The following is a 23,483-nucleotide window of genomic DNA, read 5'->3' as shown; positions in this document are numbered from 1 at the left end:
TAGTGATGTTGAGCTTGAAAACAAACATTGCAGGGCTTAAATATAATTAAGCCTGAAAAGGGTGCAACAGCCCAATGTTTCCGTCGGACCGTACAGCACAAACCTGCAAGGGGACCGCTCCAGACTATACCCAGGCAGCAGACCTGTCAAAGGCTATGTAAAATGTACCTCAGGGCCATGTGACTCCTCATTAATCAATCCCACACACAACTAAGACTTCTATAAGCAGTGTTAAAGACTCCCTCTCAAAAGTGTTAAATTCTAGTAAGCTCCCGACAAAAGAACACCTCATAATTAAAATGTGTATTTCCACACAAATTTGTTTAAATGAGAAAGTGTCACCACAAATAACCACAGACAAGGGACTCGCTTATTTATTGGGGGGGGAGCGAGTCCCCGTCCTATTGATCAGCAACGTTTGTGGAATATTTCTTCAGGCGTGTGGCCAGGCGGGGTGCATTTCACATCTTTGCCTTTAATGGTTGTGATTTGGGAGGGATCTGAGATCTGTCATCGAGATTCAAAGCTAATGTTGTTTGGGGAGACTATGAGAAACCAGCCTCATTTGCATAATAAATAAGGCCTTTCGCGGTTTAATTAAGAAACATTGATTAGCTTAGCGGAGTTTGAAGATAAGGGGAGGCGACCGATCTCTGTGCTAGAGCTGGTCTCTGAACTCCTAGCCGTATGATCCACAGCGCTGGCCTACATGATACGAGAGAGAGAGGACATTGAAGATAGATGGAGCACAAAAAAGAATCTTTCTTCATTAGAGAAACTACAAAAAGCAGGACACTAGTGGTTGATCTACATAGGATATTATGACCACTTCACATACATTCCTCCCAGAAGGAAGAATCGTCCAAAAACACAATGGCTGGCTGAAGGCAAAAGCATAATGTATGAAAGTGGACACTTATGACTTGGGGGGGTTACAGCTTCTGTTGTAAACCACTACCTGTGAATATTCTGCCAGTGGCTTCCAATCACACTGGCCCGAGAACAGGCTTGAAAAAGACCAAAAAGCAGCTGCCACTTCTCACTAATGCCCTTCAAATAAAATTGATTTAATCCATCCCTCCAACTCCCGATTGCTACTGAACTGTGACGGTCATTCTGTAGGCCAAATACGACTGCTTTAGGACTCAACAAATTTTATGAATTGGACCGAGCTTCTTGAGACAAACACTTAAGATGTCCTTGAAAAGGTGGAAACATGGTACCATTGAATGCAAACAAATGGCCAGAGCATTTGTTGTGGTACCTTAATCTGGACCGTTGAGGTCAAGGGGTCAGATAATGTACAGTGCCTTCGAAAACCATTCAGACCCCTAGACTTTTCCAAGATTTTGTTGTGTTACTGCCTGAATAAAACAATTTAAAATGTTTACAAATTAATTAAAAATTAAAATCTGAAATGTCTTGAGTCAATAAGTATTCAAACCCTTTGTTATGGCAAGCCTAGATAAGTTTAGGAGTAGAAATGTGCTTACAAAGTCAAATAATAAGTTGCATGGACTCCCTCTGTGTGCAATAATAGTGTTTAACATGATTTTTGAATGACTACCTTATCTCTGTACCCCACACATACAGATAATTGTAAGATCCCTCAGTCGAGCAGTGAATATTTAACACAGATTCAACCACAAAGACCAGAGGTTTTCCAATGCCTTGCAAAATAATAATAATAATATTATTATTATTATTATTATTATTATTATTATTATTATTATTATTATTATTATTATTAATATATTTATTATATTTATTATAATTATAATATTTATTATAATTATAATATTTATAATACACGTGGCATATCAAGAAGCTAATTAAACAGAATGATCATTACACAGGTGCTCCTTGTGCTGGGGACAATAAAAGGCCATTCTAAAATGTGCAGTTGTCTCACAGAACACAATGCCACAGATGTGGCTGGCTCTCCAAAAGCTAGCCAGACAGCCAAGAGCTGTGCTGTTTACATTGACAGCCCATCATCTAAAGAACCCAGCCTTTCTCGTTGCAGCTGAGAGCCTCTGCTTTATTGAAGAAAATCAAGAGCCATTGAATCACATCTATTGATTACGAGCTGATGCTCCAAATACAAGCACACCACTCCAGCTCCTCAGTCCACTTGCTATTAACATATATATGAATTTGTGACTGTCAGCGCAGACATAAATGCTGCTGCATTGATATTCTAATTATCTCAATATGTCGGGTCTGGGCCATTTCACCAAAATGCGCCATCCGGAGGGCTATAAATCTAGTCATGGCGGTAAGGGAGCAAGGGAGCCTAGTCTCCCTGCCTGCCAGATAAAGAAGCACATCATACTGGTATTCATGAGTACTGGCCTGCCAGTGTAAAAGTTGACTGATGGAGCCCAACTGTCATTCCAAATGGTCATCAAGAGTCCTTACTGTAATGTTATTTTGCAACCAAACTGAGCTAAACATGTAACTTTTCAAGAACGCTCTGTGGGATATTGTTCCGATAAAATCCTAAAGGGAGGCCAACGGGAGCATCCTCTTATGTCCTAAGGACATCCCCTGTTTGCTGGGTCAGTCCTCCATTGAGTCAACACACTCTGTGACCAACGACAGGAAGGGGTAAACAGGAGATAGTGTCACAGCAATCTGGTGACTGAGGGTTGGTGGTGTGTGGGCATGCTGGATTCTGCCTGTGGATCTGCTATCGATCACTTACCCCGAGCTGCCAGGGTATTTAATGGGCGGGTGAAGCAATTATCCAAGGGCTTTATTGGCAGAATTGACAGCCACACGGGGAGAGGAAGCGCACACTGCAACGACTAATCATGTGGTGACCTAAAAGATGGAGAGCCACAGAGCTTTAAATCAACGCACTTACAAACATGTGTTTACGGTTGAAAAAAAAACACTTAAGAAAATAGGATATGCGTTACAGGAGGATTTAAGGGGACGGACTTTACAAGATTTTCCACTTACGTTGGCTATGCCAGTTTAAGTGCACAATCAGTCTTATATCAAAATGTCATTTGTCTCGACGATTATCCATAGTTGTTTTCTACATAAGGCATTTTTCAATGGTCTAATGTTAGATCTTGGAGAAGTCACTTTAAATAATGGCACTTTAAGGATGTTTACATATCTTACATTACTCATCTCATATGTATATACTGTATTTTATACCATCCATTGCATCTTTCCTATGCCGCTCGGTCATCGCTCATCCATATATTTATATGTACATGTTCTTATTTCATCCCTTTAGATGTGGTGTATTAGGTAGTTGTTATCGAATTGTTAGATTACTTGTTAGATATTACTGCACTGTCGGAACTAGAAGCACAAGCATTTCGCTACACACTCGCATTAACATCTGCTAACCATGTGTATGTGGCCAATAAAAGTTGATTTGAAATACATTTAAAAAGGGATACTAGTAGACCTAAACTAATCAAGAAAATACACAAAACATTTTTGGTCACCAATATGAAAAACAAGTGACTTGGATTGTTCCAGAGAGTGTTGCTCACCTGTCTCCACGTCCGTCACCATGGCCGTGTTGTCAAAGGAGCCGGTGAGGAGGCGTCGCCCACAGGGAGACCAACAGGCATCTCGCACCGCCCCCGAGTGGGAGGAGTATACCTGCAGGCACTGCCCACTCTCTGCACCATCCCAAATCTGCAAAACAGGGTGTATTCATTAGTGCAAACTAGTGATGCGGGTTGACTCAGAACCCACAGTCCCAGTGGGGTGGACAGGTTTAGGGTCATTAAATATTAGGTGGATGAAAGGTGGCATGCGGGTTGAATAAAAGAGAACAATATCTTAAAATCCAAATATATTGTATATCTATAGGCTATATTGAGGTTTTTATTTCATTATTTTGAGCTATCTGGCATTAGCACATAAGCCTAAGCTTCATGGCCTAACTGTACATGCGTCAATTGCCAAATGCTTTTGGGAACAGGAAGAAAACGTTAAATGTCAATCCACGGAGGCAAAAAGGACAATGTCGGAGTTGAATTTGTAAGTCGCTCTGGATAAGAGCGTCTGCTAAATGACTTAAATGTAAAATGTAAATGTAAATTCAGTAAGAGGAAAGGCGCGAAAGGAGAGTTGAAAATAAGGAGAAGGATGGCAAGAAAAGTAATGTTTTTAAAAAAAATGGTGAAGTGGTAAATGAGGATGACAGCAGTTATGTGAAGATCTATACAAATTTGACAGTCACAAGATGAGGTCTTCAAATAGGCCTATTGCACGTCAAGGGCACTGTAGCCTCCTGTTCAGATGGGTTAAATGGAAACTGAAATCTGGACACTGACTATAGGTCTATAACCTCTCACATTGCCTTAATATTAACTCCTGCAAAATTAAGCATTTCATGCAGTAAAATCATACGCCAAATGTAGGCAAAGTGTGGAGAAATACGATAACTTTCTTTCAGCATCTTGAGAGAATGCAAATGCTCAGTTAGATACCATCTGTAGAGGTGCCATCATTATTAGCATCAAAGCTGATGAAAATCTTAACAGAAACATGTTGGGTTGTTTTCAAAGCTTTCTACTTCCTTACAACTGGTCAAAACAATATTATATATATATATATATGTTTTTTTTTCTTGTTGCACTTTCCTCCGTCCCTAAATGTCTTTGCGAACGCGAAAGAAGAGATGAAACTTTACCGATGTCAAATAGATTGAAGCATTCATTCTATCGATTTATGATATTTTGATGAGCAAGTGTTAATTTAGTCTTTTAGGGCAACATATAATGACAGAAGAGAAGCTGCATGTGAAAAAGTATTTGCCCCCTTTCTGATTCTCTATTTTTACATATTTTTTTTAATACTGAATGTTATCAGATCTTCAACAGAAACATATTAGATAATAAAATAAATAGAATAAGTAAAAACAAGATTAACAAAGTTATGCAACACCCAATTCCCCTGTGTGAAAAAGCAATTGCCCCCTTTACATTCAATAACTGGTTGTGCAACCTTTAGATGCAATGACTCCAACCAAATGCTTCCTGTCATTTTGAATAGTATCACATCGCTGTGGAGGAATTTTTGCCCACTCTTGCATGCAAAACTGCTTTAACTCAGCAAAATGTGTGGGTTTTCAAGCATGAACTGCTAATATCAAGTTTTTCCACAACATCTCAATTGCAATTAGGTGTGGACTTTGACTAGGCCATTCCAAAACTTCAAATTTGTTACTTTTAAGCCATTTTCATGTAGACTTGATTATGTGTTTCGGATCCTTGTCTTGCTACATGACCCTGCTGCACTGGAGCTTCAGCTCACAAAAAAAAAATCTAGTCGATAGTGCATTTTGTATATTTGCGAGTTAGGGTCAGGTGCGGGCCTCAGATTTTCACATAGTTGCGGATGGGTTATTAGCAATTGCAGGTGAACAAACAGCTGACCTGCGCACCCCTAGCGCAAACCGCGGAGTTTCTTATTGAACAAATTCAGGTAGTTTGCTCCCTATTTGCGTCTGTTTGGTTCCTAGTGAATACACCCCTGGACACAGTGCAGCAGTTAATTAGAGACAGTCATGTTTTGAGGAACTTTATCAGTTGTAATGGGAATTCTCATACACCACAGAGAGAGCACAAAGAGGCTTTTTAAATCACACACATTATTCTGTATCAGAAAAAAGTATGGCTCTCTAAGAGGGTGCTACATTCACACTTCGCCTAAGTAAATCAGTAATATGGGGGATTTCAACCTTGACAATTTCCCTATAAATTATAGGAAAAAAGATACTCATCGGTTTCTTTCACGGTTCTTCAATTCAAATAAATTAGCAGAAATAAAAAAAGTTGCCTGCCCCACTATATTGCTAAGTGTATGCAGGAGGGATAAAAAAAAAAAAACTCCACTGTTGATCAAAGATCTTTAATTAAAAAAGTATTTTGCTTACAATAGCACATTGGATCAAGGGTTTGTGCTAAATTTAGTCCACAAGCAAACACGCAAACTAACTACAAAACATGTCCGCCTAGATCAATGGCTTTGGAGGAGAACTAGAGCTATTTGTGAAGGATATTTCACTGTCCTGAGTGAGACAGAGCCTGTGACATGATGACAGGGCCACTGGTCGAATACATCCTGGTGCTCTACTGTCACCTCCAGAGCCATCAGGAATGCTATTTTCAGACTGTGTGAATGAATGTCAATGTGACAAGGCAATTGAGGTAAAGCCGGCAATCCATATCTACTAGTAGGATCACGCTGAGATAATGATCTGGCGGCGAAATTGAAACCAGAGTAAAATCTCTGGGCTGCTGTACGTGTAAACAATCTCACATACTATTTGCTGCCTCCCACAATGGGGCCCCAGGCGGCCACAGAGTCCTTTAGGATGGCATTGAATTACTTTTGACGGGGATAAAGGGTAATCTGAGCCTCTGTGTTCACCTCTCACTTTGTCTGGGAAACAAGTGCATATGCACCAAAAACTGATATGCTTGTATTAATTTGGGCATAGAACTTAGAACATACTAACAACTTTAGCAGTTGATGACAGTGTCTAGGTTAACACAGAAAATGCATGGATTGCAGCAGACCTGGGGTCAAAAACAATTTGAAATCATTTCAAAAAGTTTAGTTGGGATTGATTGAGCTTCCCTAGCAAAATGGAACCAATAGATTAGTTGCAAAACTGCAAACTCCTCCCATAGAGGAGCCCCTGCAGACTAAAGCAAACACCAAAAGTACTATGGAAGTAAAGATTTAAAATGGTACTCGTCATGAACGCAGGTCTGGATTGCAGTCTCTCCGTGTTACTAGATGTTTTACATTTTGGTCAACTATCCCTTTAAAAAGTCCCAGTGCGGTAAAATACACAACTTTTCTGTCTTTTATATATACAGTACCTGTCAATAGTTTTGACACACCTACTCCTTCCAGAGTTTTTCTTTATTTTTTACTATTTTCTACATTATAGAATAGTGAAGAAAACAAAACTACAAAATAACACATGAAATCATGTAGTAACCAACAAAAAAAAAGTGTTAAACAAAATCTAAATAAATTGTATATGTGAGATTCTTCAAAGTAGCCCTTTGCCTTGATGACAGCTTTGCACACGACACGCTTGGCTTTCTCAAAACTGCACATTCTATAGTGGCCTTATAATTTCCCCCAGCACAAGGTGCACCTGCGTAAGGATCATGCTGTTTAAATCAGCTTATTGATATGCCACACCTATCAAGTTGATGGATTATCTTGGAAAAGGAGAAATGCTCACTAACAGGGATAAGCAAATTTGTGCAAACTTTGAGAGAAATAAGCTTTTGTGCATATGGAAAAATGTCTTGGCTCTTATTTGAGCTCATGAAACATGGGACCAACACTTTACGTGTTGCATTAATATTTTTGCTGCGCGTATATTTCCACACTGAGGTTGGAATAATACTGTGAAATTGTGAAAATGATGCCTTTTTAGCGTAATAGCTGTGTGGCTCAGTTGGTAGAGCATGGTGTTTGCAACGCCAGGGTTGTGGGTTCGATTCCCACGGGGGATCAGTACGGAAAAAAATGTATGAAATGTATGCATTCACTACTGTAAGTCGCTCTGGATAAGAGCGTCTGCTAAATGACTAAAATTTAAATGTCTGAAAAGGCCGCCAGAATTGTTAGCCTGTTTTGTTGGGAGGGAGTTTTGGCCTCCCTGGTGACATCACCAGGCAGTAAATTGGTTCATAGACCAATAAGAGAGAGAGTTCCAAACCTCTTTGGCAATAACAGCTAGTTTTCAGTTGTCCCCCTCTTAGACCACTCCCTGACAGCACTAGCGAAATTCTTGAGAAATTGCTCTTTGCTCATTTTTTTACCATTTTCATTGAAAACAAAATCACTATAAAGGTACTTAATTGTCACCCACAAATTATTTGATCCTGTATTGGACCTTTAAAGGCGTTTTATTTTATTTGCTGACAAATTGGCTTAATTCAGTTGTAAATTAGGGCTTATTTTGAGGGTTTAAAAAAGCAAGACAGCACTCGCTAATTCATTTATCTAGCTAATGAACTTTGAGTGCCATAAATCAATCTCAAGCCAGAAATAGCTGAATGATTTTGTGGTTTGAATGCAGGCTTCTCTAATCCTAGTCGTGAAGAAACAAAGGAAAAGAGTGCACCAGCCTGTCACGAGTGTGATTAGGTAGTTCAATGCTTCGCTGCTTTGTGTTTCTACTACTTGACAAGAGGAAGGCTGCAAAAACAGCCCAATGACAACAGAAGTGGCGCTGGTTCAAATAAGTCAATTTCACCCTTTGGAGATTAGAGGCTTGCTGAACCTGACAAACCCCGATTCAAGTAGGTGGCAATGGGGCCAACTGTCGGTGCCATGGGAGACATCTCAGTGTCAAAAGAAAGCGTCTGCCAGCCCCTTTGGAAAAGTCTCCTCAGGAAACGTCTGAAATTGAGTGGGTGGTCTCATGTGAAGGCCAAAACTAATGAGAAGTTTCTATGCTGTAGCATATCCAGACCCACAGAGGGTCTTTGAAGATCTGTGAGCCAGATCCGTCTCCCTCTATTTCATTATTGAACACTGTACTGCACGGAGCATGAAAGTGCATGGAGAAGTATGACAGCCCCCATACTCCACAGAGAGTCGACAGGAATGTGTGACATGTCAATTCAGGAACAAGCTCCTTCTTCGCTGCTCTGTACCAAACAGAATCCCCTAGAAGCTTAGAGGCAAATATTTTGGAAATGTAAAGCAGTGAAGACATTGAGGGAATGCCAGAGCAACACACACAAAAAAAAGAAAAAGCTGAAAATGAAATATACTGGAGTAGGTGAACTGTACAATACTATTTCCGTCTATCATGAACAACAACATCTAAACAAGTTCAGCTAAATAATCATTATAAGAGAAACACTGCCCTCTAAAGGAAGAATTCTGACAGTGGGCTGTAAAATGTGTAGGCCTAATGTAGACCAGGGCTGGCCAGGGACATAGGGTCCTCTTCTGACCTATCCCCCCTTCCTCAGCTTGGCACTCATTTTTATTTGGGTTTCCCTGGATTCACTTTGCATTGCATATTCCAATTGGGTGACCCATTCAAATGATTTGTGAGATTGATCGACTTTAGACAGTTTATTATTCAAACAATAAATATTGATAAGGGCTCAATTAATTTTCATCCTCAAATAGGTTTTATTTAAGTAATTGGACGAGGAAAACAATTATGAATCTAGTGTTACTAACTGATCTAATCCCCAGCAACAGACAACTACCTCACAAACCCTGCCATCTGAGTTAGTCTGCCAGGTGACAGAGGGAGCCTAGCAGCAGTACACTTGCACTCCTGCATGAATAGGCAAATTTCATCATGAATATTTAAATTGTTAATTATACCGAGCCCATTGGGAAGCAGGTAGCTAATGCTCTCTGGCGCTGTGCAGGAAACGCACTTTTGCTCTGGATCAAAATATTTCGCTTTCTGCACCAATTGACCTATGGATGAGATGAATAGCTAGCTCGTGGTTCTATTTATAATCACTCTTTCGGTGTCTCACTTTGGGTAACGCCTTGTTAGGGGCGGAGTCTAGGAAGATCCAGTCACACAACGTCGGTCATAGACGGGTGCAACCGCCAATAGAGAAACAACCGACGTCCCATATAAGGGGCGGTAGTATCTTCACTTCTTTCGTCTTCCTCACGGGTTCAAATTAAGGTCCTCTACTCAGCATCGACTTGGACCTCTGCTTAACTGTTAAACTATTCACAGGTGGACCGTCAAGAACTCAGACGCCAAGCGCAGGACAGAAGCTTCTTGTGCTGAGGATTGACCTCACACGACAGCTACACCACACAGCAAGCTCTCGCCTTACCAGCCCAGATACCTGCTTCGTGTTGCTTATTCCCACCAAAGTGGAAGAAAGGAAAGAGACTTTAGATTCGGTTAGCCAGACTCTAAGCTAACCTATCTAGCTAAGAAAGAACGCACATTATTCAGTTAGTGGTGTTCTTGCTATAGCTAGGCTACTAGTCTCGCGTTCCCATACCTCAAATCACGTAGTAGTCATGCCTCCCTTGGAGGCCTGTAGATTTTGATTGGATGTTACATTTCAAGACCCCCAAAAAAATAGCTAGCCACAATGAGGTTTGTTTTGAGAAGTAGCTAGTTAGTTATAACTAGGTAGCCTTCAAGGTTAGCTGACTTCTCAAAACGAACCTCATTGTGGCTAGCTATGTTTTTGGCCTTCATGCTAGCCTTCACAGGCAAATATCATTTTAGAAACATCAACAATATTGATATGGCCAGCATTGTAGACCATTTCTCACCTCTTGCTGCATCTTTAGCTCATCTCGAAATATTAGGGAAATGCTGTGAAGACCGTTGTGCTGCAAACGTTCTAAAATGTCACCAGTGCTCGTTTTGTTGACATCTTCAGTCCTCGCGCACTGTTGCGCCTATGGCACTAATCTGGTGAGCACCTTTGGAGCTCCAGCCAAGCAAGGCCCATCACTGACTTACAGCGGTTTCCGACCCCTCTTCAGCCGATTTCTGCCATGGAACTTCCCCAGGCTTCCTATTTTAGGGACGAGGCTACTAACCCTCGACGTGAACACTAAGTTAGCTAGCTAAACGCCAGGGAACACTGGCTGCACAGCTAAGCATTGGTGAAACACACAACTAGATCTCCCTCCCCGGGAAGTATGCTTGATATAGCTAGACTACTGACCCACTGGGAGAACGGACTCGATAGCTATACAGCTAAGCTTCGAATAGCAGACATATAGCCCGGGTCTCCATACCAGAGATATGGCTACTTTTACCGCTGCACAGGGCGAGTCCCCTGCTGTGATGCAGTTAGCCCACACCACACTACTAGGCGAAGCTAAACAGCTAGCTCACTTAAGACGTATGCCATTCACCGTCTTCAGCTAGCAGTGTACAAGCAATAGCTAGGCAATTGGCCCGTGGGGCAATTTCCAGCCAACTAATACCAGGGCTAGCACCACAGCTACCGTCCGCCAGTACACACCTTGAGCTAGCTCTTATGAGCTAGCTCTTATACTGGGTAGTGTTACTTTCCCCCTTATTTAGCTTACCAGCGCCCTCGCTGGCTAGGTTGACCAGGTGTGCCTTGGTACTATGGTCGTAGGAGATGTTTCAGCCTGTAAAGAGCAATAGTGTTCTCCGGCTAATTACAGCTATGCGTTTAGACCACTAGAGGCTACTATTAGCTTGGTGAGTTGTACAGACCCCACGGTCAGGCTTTGAAGCACGAACCCAACAATCAGGCTTTGAGTAGCTCACATACAAACCAGCTGGCAGAACCTTCTCTCTCGGAGTTATGGCTGCTGTTTTCCCCGTACTGGAAAAACTAAACCAAGCACTCAGATTCCTGGAATTACTAGCAAGCTATGGCTAAAACTGACCACTTACACCGCACAGCACTACGGTCAAATGAGGCGCAACACTGCTCCCCCCGGCTAACATGGTGCAAGCCTGAGCCAGAATAGTAACCCCCTGGGTGAACAGTGGCTAAGTGATCCCAAGTACGACAACCTCACATCTTAGCGTAGTCTACGCTCAGTACCCAAACAGCTAGACCCATCCTGCAATCTTTGTGGTGCTTGAGTCCATTTCACAGCTGCAGTTCGAGCCACTGGAAAGCATGAAAATTAGATTGCTTGCTTGAAACTGCTTTACCTTTAGCCATTGCATCAGCAAAACAGGTTGGAGAGCTGCATGCACCGTCAGAACCCAACTATCCAAGGTTTGTCCCTTATGTTAGTAGTGCTTATAAATCGCTTCACTTTAGAGCTGTTGGCCTTTCACCCACCGCCCTTCTCCATGGAGGAGTGTCTCCACCGCTTACGCCAGGCACACACTGGAAACATCTGTATGGACAGGACGAGAGCCCTTTGTCTCTTGGGCACCTCCCCACGCAGGGAGGACCACTTCTCAACAGCGTTTATCCCATTGTATAGTGGAAGCTATGTCTACATCATGGACATTGTTCAAGGCATCTCTGTTCAAGATATCTATAATGTGGCATGCTGGGGTACCCCCCCATACATTCGTGAGGTTCTACGAACTGGACGTCACTACAGCCTCATTAGCGCATATAGTGCTTATTGTCGGGACTTCTGAGGGTTGATCCGATCCAGACATGGCTTCGGAGAGTATATGAGTGCTACTCGAGTTGGCTATATCCCCAAAGTGACCTAACGAGTAATTGAAATAGAACTTTAGGTTACCTAATGTAACCCCGGTTCTATGATATTATGAGTGAGGTCTCTCACCGCATTACTCTTCATGCTTTGCGTAAGGAAGATGAACGTACTTAGAAGTGAAGATGGGAGCAGACTACGGCTCCTTATATGGAAAGTGGGTTGGTCCACTATTGGTCGTTGCTCCTGTCCGACAGATGTTGTGTGATTGGACCTTCCTAGACTCCATCCCTAAGAGGCGTTACCCAAAGTGAGAGACATCACTCATATCATAAAACCTAGGTTACATTAGGTAAACTTAGGTCTTCCTGGGTTGTATTAATTATGGCACACAGTAGCAAAACATTTTGCAACAGAAAATTAAAACAATTTCTTATCTGGCAAGTTAAGGTAGTCCCTCCCAGTTTCATTCCGTTTTCTTCCATTTTGTGCCATACGACCCTGGTGAAATGTGGTAGGTAGTAGCGTTGCATGGTATACAGAGACGTCAGTACTTTCTCGGTACTAGAACATACTTTCGGGTACTTCTGTCAAATGTGTCCCACATCATCTACTGATTGAGAGAGGATCAAGTCTGTCTATCGGCACAGCTGATATTCCCATAGCGCACTCATTGCTAGCTCTAGCCTGCCATGAGGAAACACTGAGCACGGTTACATACAAATGTTCCATCTAAGCTGTGTGCGGGTGCGCAGCTCAGCCAGGACTGCCTTGCAGAAGAAATATCAGCCAGCACAGAGAAGCACGAGATTAGAAAGTTGAGTGGAGTTTTCCCCCGGTAGTTAACACTATCAACGTTTCCCTTTACTGTGGGATTATGTGATCGAATCAACGCAATATTAACCACTTTCAATGCAACATACCGAAACAAAACTAACTATGCAAGACTTTGTATACAAAACTGTGCAAGAGATTTTGTTGTAGGCAGAGCGCATCAGATTTTATTGCATTGACAGGCATGACTCAGGCCCATACTCTACACAGAGTACAGACCGGTAAGCCATAACCAATCAGAGCTGCAGTAGAACTATATGCAAATAGACCCTTGCCATATATGGATGTGCCATTCACTTTGAACAGGACTATTTTACAGCATGAGCATTCACGATTATTACACAATTGTTTTGAGAACAAAGCGAGCGCTGCATGTAGCCACGTGTGCACATTTGTTCATATTCTTTGCTAGTTAGTGCGTTATTGGCCGAGTTATAGCAACTTTGTAGTCAGCAATGTGGGAGTGATTGCTTCCTACAAGAGCAAAGTGTGTACATTTGTAGCGATCTTTGAAAAGCAAGTCTGGTACAGAGCTTTTTTTTATGTCTTAAAAAAAGGGCAGTGTTGTATTTTGAGGCAGGCTTGAATAAGCTAAGTAGCCAATAGGCAGAGGGTAATATAATTTGTCTGATTCTCTGTAATAATGGTATGGTAATAATAATAAAAGTGGTTTCTTACATTAAACACCACAACAAAATGTTCAGTCACCTCCTTGTCTGAAGGAAAAGTGGATAAACAGGTTAATGTCAAGCCCTGCATGTTTTTTCCCCCCAAAAGTCTCATGGAATGTAGGCCTACATTGAACACCACACAATGGTCGCTACTGTAGACAATGATAGAATTGTTATTTTCATGTTAAAATATTTTGTGATGCATTTTCTCATGGTAGGCCTACATTTTAATCAAATAGCCACAGTAGCCTAGTTGGCCACTGTTAAAACAGTAAATTAAAGCGGGTACAGCTTCAGTGTTCACAGCGCCTGAAGTTGCACAGAATTAATTAATATAAATATAATATAAATAGTTTAAAAACATTTTCCCTAATAATCCTGTTTACATCTGAAATCAGGCCATAAAAATAAACATTCTACCACAGTGACCATGTCATTTTTGCGAAGCCTATTTGATTCGGAATTCGGACATATAAAGTTTGTATGTGAAAACTATTTCTAAGATGCATACTTACAGGTATTTACGAACTCTTCACTCGGCATAACAGGGAGGCTTGCTGCTGGCACACGCGCAGATTAAGTCACTTACATAGCCTAATAACTTGAAAGCTTGCTCTGAAAACCAGGGGCTTTAATTGGTGTATGCCTACTTCGACTTTGACCTTAAGATAAGCAGAGTAAGATGTTTACATGACAATTTCCATACTCTGCTTACTGCCGTAAATCAATGTAATATCAAATTATTTGCGTGCATGCAAATGTGCTCACCACTGGGAGTTTCTTTGTGTGTGAATGACATCATGGCACTTTTATAAAAGAAGAGACTGCTTCTATGTAAATGTTGTTGATGAGTACAATAAAATATGTCCCAAATGGAAGGTAAACAGATTGCTTTCCATCTGTAGCCTCATGAAATCAGCCAAAACAAGCTCAATGCATTCACATGTATTGTGAACAGGCCTATCAATAGAGATGTACCATTCAAATAAATGATTACCATTATGCTGTTACGTAGTTAGACTGGTAAAAAAAACGAATTGAAATTGATTGTATGATTTATTAATTGATGCATACATTCAAAAATCTATGGAATTATATTGAACTCAAAAGATTATCTGGATCAAGTGCCACCCTGTGACTTTGGCTAATACGCATTATTTTTGTTGTTGTTGCTGTGGTATCATTCTGGGTATTGTTTTGGTATGTAGTATCGTGATGGTATCGAGTATTGTGATACTGAACATGGCATCTAAGTCAAAATTCGGGTATCATCACAACACTAGTAGGTAGTAGTGGAGGAAAGGAAATCCCATGGGTCCTGACACACATTGCTCTGACAGTGACACAGGTGCTTCTAAAGGCAGCATGTCTTGCTCCGTCTCCATCTCACTGCAAGATGGTTATCATCCATCTTACCGTCTAACCTGGTGAGCCACTTACATTGAATGTCAGATAATCTGTACACTAATTACCCACTTCCCTGTCCCTAGGACTGACAAGTGTAAAATGATGCTGTGTGTAGGCTATGACCGAAAACATGGAGCACTCAACGGCTCACACACACCATTTACCACATCCATTCAAAATGGCATCATCATGGTTACCTTAACAGTCTTGTCCATGGAGGCAGACAGTAGGAGATGGCTGAGCTGGGGCACTGGGCACCACTGGATCATGTTGATTGGAGCCTGGTGGGCCTGGAGGCTGAGCTGCATGCGCCTGGGCACCACTGCCCTGCCAGGCTTGGGCCCCAGGTACGGACGCACCCGCTCAGAGACCTCGGTCAGCAGCCTGGAGACAGTGGACTTATCATTCGTTTCCAAAGAGGTTGGTTCTTCTCTCTTTCCTGGTGTGGCCAACCTCTGTCTCTTAGGAATGTATGGCGAGACACCAGGTGGTGCAGCCTGAAGCCTCTTCGCTGTGGTCAAATTAACACAGTATTGTGGAGTAGAGTATGGTTTTGAGTTTGAGCTGTTCTCCACAATCCCTGAGAGACCCAATGGAAGGGGATAAATCTCCCTGTGAGGTTCTGACACTGTCCTACCATCACCACATTGTCCTATTTCAAGTGGTTTGTAATGGGGACTGGGTAATAATGGTCCATAGAAGTTAGAATCCAACCATTTCTGGTTTCCTTGGGACTGCCCAATATCATCCATGGGACAGTTGGCAAGATGAGGGAGTGCTCCGTCATCATCCTCCTGGTCAGAATCATCATAGGCCACTAACGAGGTCATTGTCCTTTCCCCAGAACCCTGTGGGATGTCAATTAAAGATGTTTTATTGAGACAGGTTTAAAGCAGTGTTAAATATCCTGGGTTGTGTTCAGTTCAACAGAACATTTGACAAAAGTGTGCAACGTTGAATTTAACAGAAACAGTACTGAATTACCAGCTGAAAAAAGTTGATTATGGTGGCCCAGATGGTACTTACCGTATAATGTGCTGCACAAGTTTTGCGATTTAAAATGGCCACACCCATATTGATTCAGGCCACAATTCACCACACCCACCAAACTGGAGCAAGCGTACGTACCTCAATATAGACACATTCACTCTTAAATTGAAGCTAGACAAGCTAAGGAAGTTTAGAAGAGGTGAAGTAGACTACAGAGATGGCAAGGTCTTTTCCTGTAGAAAACCAACCTGCAAGAATTCAAATCACACCCACAGAGGAAGCCCAGATCTGTTTCTTTCAACTTTACGAGCAGTGACGATGAGGATCATCCAAGACACTCCGCGTGGCCGGCTCCTCCAAAGATTTTTTGGACCAGAAAGACGAGCCACACAGGTTCTCAAAGAGAAGAGGACGCGGAAGAGGCCAACTCAGAGGGGGAGGAAGAAAGCAAGATTATCCAACCACATGGAGCAGGACCAGAACAAGGCTGTGATGAACAATTCTGGAGAACCCCTTTCTGATGACGGTGTAAGGGTCTTGTCTAAAGGACTGTCATTTGCTCCCACATACTCAACTAATGAACTTAACTCAAAGATTGACCTATTTTGTTTCTACATCTGAAGGCCTGGTACAAGCAAAACACCTTTCCAACTACAGACACCAGTGTCAGGTCAGTCAGTTTCTGTGCCCTCAAAACACATTTTAAGCCTAAATCCACTTTGTTCCATTGTCCAGAATGCGACACAAAACATATTTGCACATTTTGATGTAGAGAACCTGGTTAAAGGGTAAAAGTGACACAAACCAAACAATGTCTTAACACTATCAACAAGGCAGGTCCTACAGACCCTAGTTTTGGTCGCACCTTGACTGCTGTTCAGTCGTGTGGTCAGATGCCACAAAAAAGGACTTAGGAAAATTGCAATTGGCTCAGAACAGGGCAGGAAGGCTGGCCCTTGGATGTACACAGAGAGCTAATATTAATAATATGCATGTCAATCTCTCCTGGCTGAAAGTGGAGGAGAGATTGACTTCATCACTACTTGTATTGGTGAGAGGTATTGACAAGTTGAATGCACCGAGCTGTCTGTCTAAACTACTGGTACACAGCTCAGACACCCATGCATACCCCACAAGACATGCCACAAGAGGTCTCTTCACAGTCCCCAAGACCAGAACAGACTATGGGAGGCACACAGTACTACATAGAGCCATGACTGCATGGAACTCTATTCGACTACATGGAACTCTATTCCAAATCAAGTAACTTGAGCAAGCAGTAAAATTAGATTTAAAACAAAAAAGAATTTAACATTGGCACAAAGCAACACAAACATTGGCACAGACATGCATAAACACACAATAACATACATGGTAGTGGTGGAGTAGGGGCCTGAGGGCACACAGTAGGTTGTGAAATCTGAATGTATTGTAATGTTTTAAAACTGTATAAACTGCCTTCATTTTGTCGGACCCCAGGACGAGTAGCTGCTATCCATAATAAATACAAAATGTAACCTTTCAAAGACAGAGGGATGCAATTGAATCCTTGTCCAAAAATGAACAGAATGTGGTTAAAAAAAGCAGGCAAAAAGTGGCGCTACAGTAGCGTGGGGTAAAAACAAAATGTGACTTATACAATGATGAATTCTACCAATCTCTTACTTTCAACCTTAGAGGCCCTAAAAACAGATTTATTTGTATTTCCTTTATTTAACTAGGCAAGTCAGTTAAGAACAAATTCTTATTTTCAATGATGGCAGTTAACCCACTGTTCCTAGGCCTTTTTCAGGGGGGAGAAGGACAGATTTTTACCTTGTCAGCTCAGAGATTCGATCTTGCAACCTTTCGGTTACTAGCCCAACACTAACCACTAGGCTACCAGCCGCCCCAATTGAAAGGGATCCTCACAGACGCTAAGGAGAAAAGTTATGTTTCAGATAATGAGTTCAGATAAGATAGCCCCCCCAAGCAGACCAGTCATTAGCAGTAATGAAAGCCTGATAGAACCCATCTCCAAGTACATTGATTACTTTATTAAGCCTTTTCTGCCATCACTCCCAGCCTTTCTTCAAGACACCACAGATGTGTTGAATAAAATCAAAGAATTGAACAGAGGCACAGCTTCCTTTTCAGTCACCTTGGATGTGGAGTCTTTGAACACCACCATTGAATATGAAGGGTTGGAAGCTATGCACCATTCTTGAGTACTCGGCCTGACACGCCTCCCTCAGAATTCATTCTCCCTGACTGAATGGACTCTAAATAATAACATTTGTGTCTTCCAGAACCTCATCTTTAAACAAGTCAAAGGATGTGCCATTGGAGCTTGCTGCAGCCCTTCCTACGTTGGATTGTACTTCGGTAAATGGGAAAATGACTTCTTTCTGGATCCTTCTAAAAAAAAAAGTTATTTGACCAGATTATATGGTGGGGGTGCTATATTGATGTCTGCCTGTTCTGGTCTGGCTCAGAAGATTCACTTATTTCCTTCCACCAATAACCCTAACATCAAACTGACTATTGAGTACACCAAAGAGAACCTACATTTTTTGGGATCTTGACATCAGTAAAAATGACAAAGGCTTTTTGCACACATACAACTTTAAGAAGCCTACAGATGGGAATACCATTCTGAAGGCACACAGTTTCCATCCCAAAAGGCTAAAATAGAAAATTCATTATAGCCAATTCTAAAGAGTGTGCAGAATTTGCGATCAGGAAAGAGACTACAGTGTCACATCTGCTGAATTGGAGAATCATTTCTTGAGCCGGGGTTAAGCAATCAAATTCTGAAAGGGCCGGACGACTTGACAGAGAGGATTTGTTGCGGAGGGGAGCTCCTCGTGATGCACAAGAGAGCGTGTACTTTGTTACAAATTATAAACTGGGTGGTTCGAGCCCTGAATGCCGATTGGCTGAAAGCCGTGGCATATCAGACCGTATACCATGGGTATGACAAAATATTTATTTTTACTCTTCTAATTACATTAGCAACCAGTTTATAATAGCAATAAGGCACCTCGGGTTTGTGGTATATTGCCAACATACTACGGCTAAGGGCTGCATCCAAGCACTCCTCGTTGCGTTGTGTTTAAGAACAGTCCTTAGCCGTGGTATATTGAACATATACCAAACCCATTCGGGCCTTGTTGATTAAATATAGCAAAGAACATCAAAATGATCTTTAAAAGAGAATTGGGGAATCATCCAAAGTGATATGCAAAGTCTTCCCAGAGCCACCAGTCATAAGCTTTAAGAGACAAACTAGTCCACAGCTACCTTCCTGGTGACTCTCAAAAGACTAAACCACAAACCCAGCTGGGTCTTTCAAATGGAACCATTGCAGAAAATATTGCACAGAAAAGTATTTTGTTGACACAGAGTATCAAGTCAAATATTTCATTAACTGTAAAACCACCAACTTAGTAGAACATAAGTGCCCCAAAGGAGTAGGACACTAAGACTACCCTATGGCAAGGAACTACAAGTCCTTACACCATGGTAACCCTGCCTCCCTTCAAGCTATGGGTATTGATCATGTTCCGGCCTCAATCAGAAGAGGGGACCGCCTTAAACCACTAAACGTTTTTGGTTTTACAAACTACAGGCCACTAAGTACCCTGGTTTAAAATGAAGATATAGATTTCTACCCATTCCTGTAGGGTCTTAGTGGTCCCTTTGCTGTCATCTAGTGGACATATTGCCCAATTACCCTATGTTTGGAATGCTGTGGTCCATGTTTGCTGTCATCTAGTGCACTATGAAATGTATAGCTCTACTACACTCACTCCTATTCAAGGCTAGAACTACTTTGTCTTTTCTAATACTTCTAACTTTAATATTCATTTTTATAACTTATCCATTTCACTTTTGAATGTACAGTATTGTTACTAGGTGAAGTGTCATGAATATTGACTAACTATTCTGTAACCACCCCCTCTTCAATCCACATTGACTGGGAAAATACTTTGTTCAAAAGACATTGTATCGTTGTACTCCCTGACAAATGCCATGCAGCCGAAATGCAAGCGTTTTAAAATATTTGTTCAATTGAACATGCCATACAAATAAAGACATGAGTTAATTATATGAAGAGTGCCTTGGTCCTCCTTTCTTTTTGATGACCAATTTACCAAAGAGCTCCTTCTATCTACAAAGACCTATTGTGTACCTTAGGAGTGCTTCCCTTCCTGTTTTCTAATGCGTACCTCAAAGGCTGTTGAAGAACGGTGCCAGTTTCAGTAAAAACCATCATGCTACATAACAAGCATTGACGCGAACTGAACACACCCTTTGTCTATTACACCGAGGCTTAAGCTCTGTCCATATGCGATTCCCTCTCCACTTCCATCCACTCTGCATAACAATTTGCTTCATAAGAGATACTAGTGACACCTGCTGTATTGAAGTACTGCAGGCCACACTACAATCTACATAATTTGCAGACAGTTTCCTCCACAATCTACTCCTGGGCTAAAGAAAACTTTCAATAGAGATTGGAATTTTTTTAGTCCATGAGTAGGCATAACATGGGCCACCCAGACAACCGCGCGCTATAAAAAATAAAACATGTGTTTAAGGGATTAGAGAGAAGATGACAGCGGTTGTTGGCCGGATTCGAACCTGACAACACTGTAGACACGTGCCGGAGGCTGCAGCAATACCGCTAGACCAGCCAGGCCACAAGAATAACGCTTACTTTATATATTTCAATGATTTAGCAGACGCTCTTATCCAGCGTGAACTACAAGAGCAATTAGAGTTAAGTGCCTTGCTCAAGGACACAGACTGATGATTTCTCACCTAGACAGCTCAGAGACTCAAACCAGTGACCTTTCGGTTACTGGCCCAACGCTCTTACCCACTAGGCTACCATCCAATGTAACTTTTTATTTAGACCTTTTTTGGAAGTACACCGACAGCAGTAATGACCACAGTTGCTCAGGGAAACTTCATTATTTGTTAAGTACCTAACGTATTCTGACATTATTAAGCTTGAAAAGTTGGTGAATGGCAAGTTGAATGGATGCTTCCTGGGCTAAAAGTAGAATCGGCATATTCAACGTCTCCTGAAAGGACAAATTCTGGTTCAGGGTGGACCCACCTGTCTCAATCAATGAAAGAAGACTTGAAATAGACAAGATGGCAGCATAATTGTTGGATTACTTCATTGAGCAAAACAATTATTTTAATAACGGAGCATTTTTCTAAATTCAAACTGAACCCCTGCAACCTGGCAAGTCAATTTTATGAGACTCCGTTTTCCACAAATCAAGGAAGAATAGGGTATCGCCAAGCTTAAGGTTGGTCGAAAAATGATCTGCGCTACGGCAAACAGTACCTAATGGAAACCTGTAACTTTTTAACCTTTATTTAACTAGGCAAGTCAGTTAAGAACAAATTCTTATTTACAATGACGGCCTACACCGGCCAAACCCGGACGACGCTGGGCCAATTGTGCGCCGCCCTATGGGACTCCCAATCGGGAGTGATACAGCCTGGACTTTCAACAAGGGTGTCTGTAGTGACACCTCTAGCACTGAGATGCAGTGCCTTAGACCGCTGCGCCACTCGAGAGTAACTCCCAGTATAATGGATATTAAAAAAAAATGTTGGTCAAATAACATTACTTGGTGTTACAATCTGTAGCTATCTTGACAGCTGAAAAGATGCTAGCCTAACAGGGCTCTACACTGAACTTTGTTACATGGAGCACGTGTGCGTTTAAATTGAAAAATGTGGCGGCACACAAAGTCATGTAGGAGCACAATGACAAATTTAACGTAACAAGCAGTTCTTTTTAGTAACAGTGCAAGCATGGCGGTCATGATTCTGTGCTCTAAGTGCAGTGGTGCTCCTAAATGTAAATACCTAAAAGTGCACAACAGTTCTAGTAATTGGTCCTCATAGACATTATTAGCAACAGATATTATAATAGCTTTCTGTCAGAGTAGGTCTAATCATAATGTCACTGGTAGCAATTATCTGCTTTCAGAAACTAGAATACCAAAAATGTTTCAAATGTTGCTTTGTTACAAATCCTGCCAACACATTGGGCCCTGTGATCAATGAGGAAATAGTGGGTATAATTTGGGGAACGTTCCAACAGGAATCTGTTCCCAAAACTACGTAAATAACAAGGATGTCAACAAACAATGCAGACAACGTAGCATGATCAATTCACCTAGATAACTAGCTGCCGAATAGGCATCAACTCACCACGTAGCTTATTCTTAATGTTTTGCACCATCTACCCTACTCAGTTTACTAGATGGCTATTAGCCCAATAACGGACTAAAGGAGCCTAACGTTAGTGTCCTCCTTTTAGTCCAAGGACCTTACATGTTCTGTTTAAAAAGGATCATTTTCTCTGGAAACCAAAACATACTCCATCTAAAACGTGAAACGATTGTCAATTGCGGTTCTAGAAACATAAATCCCTCTACTTTCATATCGCAAATGCAAAATACACACTTGCTGTACACTGGGCGAGCCGGTTAACACAGTTGCAGCCTACAGTCATTTTTAGGGGTCTTCGTTGTCTGTAAACAAGCGCTGTAACATGGACATATGGCGGTGTGGGAACCTTAACCACTTAAAGGTGTAGTAATTTTACTTCTTTTTAACAAAAAGTATTTATCTGATATGAATGATACGTTCCTTATGTTGCCAAAACCATACCGTAAGGGACGCGTCTTAAAGTTTAGAGCAAGCTTCGGGGCTCTTAAAACTGCCCCGGTCAGAAGATACTATCGTATCGTCAATGGGCGCTAAAGCAGTTATCGTCAATGAATGTTGTAACTGGCTATTAGTCCATTACATGGGCAAATTGGATAGCTATGTGCTGAAGTCAGGGACAATCGCATAACATTAGTCACACAGTCATTAACTAGCTAGCAACTCAAGCAAGAAGCTGCCTAGCAATATCCATCTTCCTGTGTCTATAACAGATATGCCACTACAGTTAACCGTTACGGGAATGGTTGCTGTAGCTAACGTTACTTACGATTCAGTGAAGTGGTTAAGGAGAAAGTAGAGTATATGCACGTAACCAGTGCGTCCAGCTAAAAATGTTGGATGCCTTCTTCTTCGATGGAGTTGAACTTCTTCTTCGATGAGGTTTAACAGCGGTTGACATCCAATATGTTGCATTACCGCCACCTACTAGACTGGAGTACAACTCCCTTATACTTTGCTTGAAATAATAAATACAATAACATATACTCTACCATCTGACACTACACTAACACACACATGTATGTATATATATATATATAACACCACCCTATTCCACAATTTAAATATATTCAATCCTACCTCATGCCAACAACCTGAAAGGATGGGACATCACCACTTAACACACCCCTAAATATCTCTCTGCAGCTGCCACCACAACCTCAATTTTCTGCGACTTACGTCCCATCCCTGCAGTACAGTTGATAACCATTG

The 23,483-nt window shown here is 41.6% G+C and overlaps 1 protein-coding gene across 3 annotated transcripts in view; it reads right to left on the bottom strand.

Annotated features, from left to right (window-relative positions):
* Positions 1–23,142, bottom strand: part of LOC115162599 (WD repeat-containing protein 25) — a 28,882-nt gene extending 5,740 nt beyond the window's left edge. The window contains exons 1-3 of one of the 3 annotated variants that reach the window (XM_029714060.1): positions 23,041–23,142; positions 15,239–15,889; positions 3,519–3,666 (exon numbers count right to left, since the gene is read on the bottom strand). In XM_029714060.1, coding sequence (XP_029569920.1) covers positions 3,519–3,666; positions 15,239–15,871 — 781 coding nt within the window. In that variant the 5' untranslated portion in view covers positions 15,872–15,889; positions 23,041–23,142. Of the gene's footprint in view, positions 1–3,518; positions 3,667–15,238; positions 15,890–16,067; positions 16,205–16,279; positions 16,888–23,040 lie in introns of those variants that run through there. The other 2 variants (XM_029714061.1, XM_029714059.1) reach the window with 2 other exon arrangements.
* Positions 23,143–23,483: the final 341 nt, after the last annotated feature.

The sequence above is a fragment of the Salmo trutta genome, chromosome 25, assembly GCF_901001165.1.
Source record: "Salmo trutta chromosome 25, fSalTru1.1, whole genome shotgun sequence".
Classification (NCBI taxonomy): Eukaryota; Metazoa; Chordata; class Actinopteri; order Salmoniformes; family Salmonidae; genus Salmo; species Salmo trutta.
Note: the sequence above shows the minus strand (reverse complement) of the source record. Positions and strands in the feature narration are given on the sequence as shown.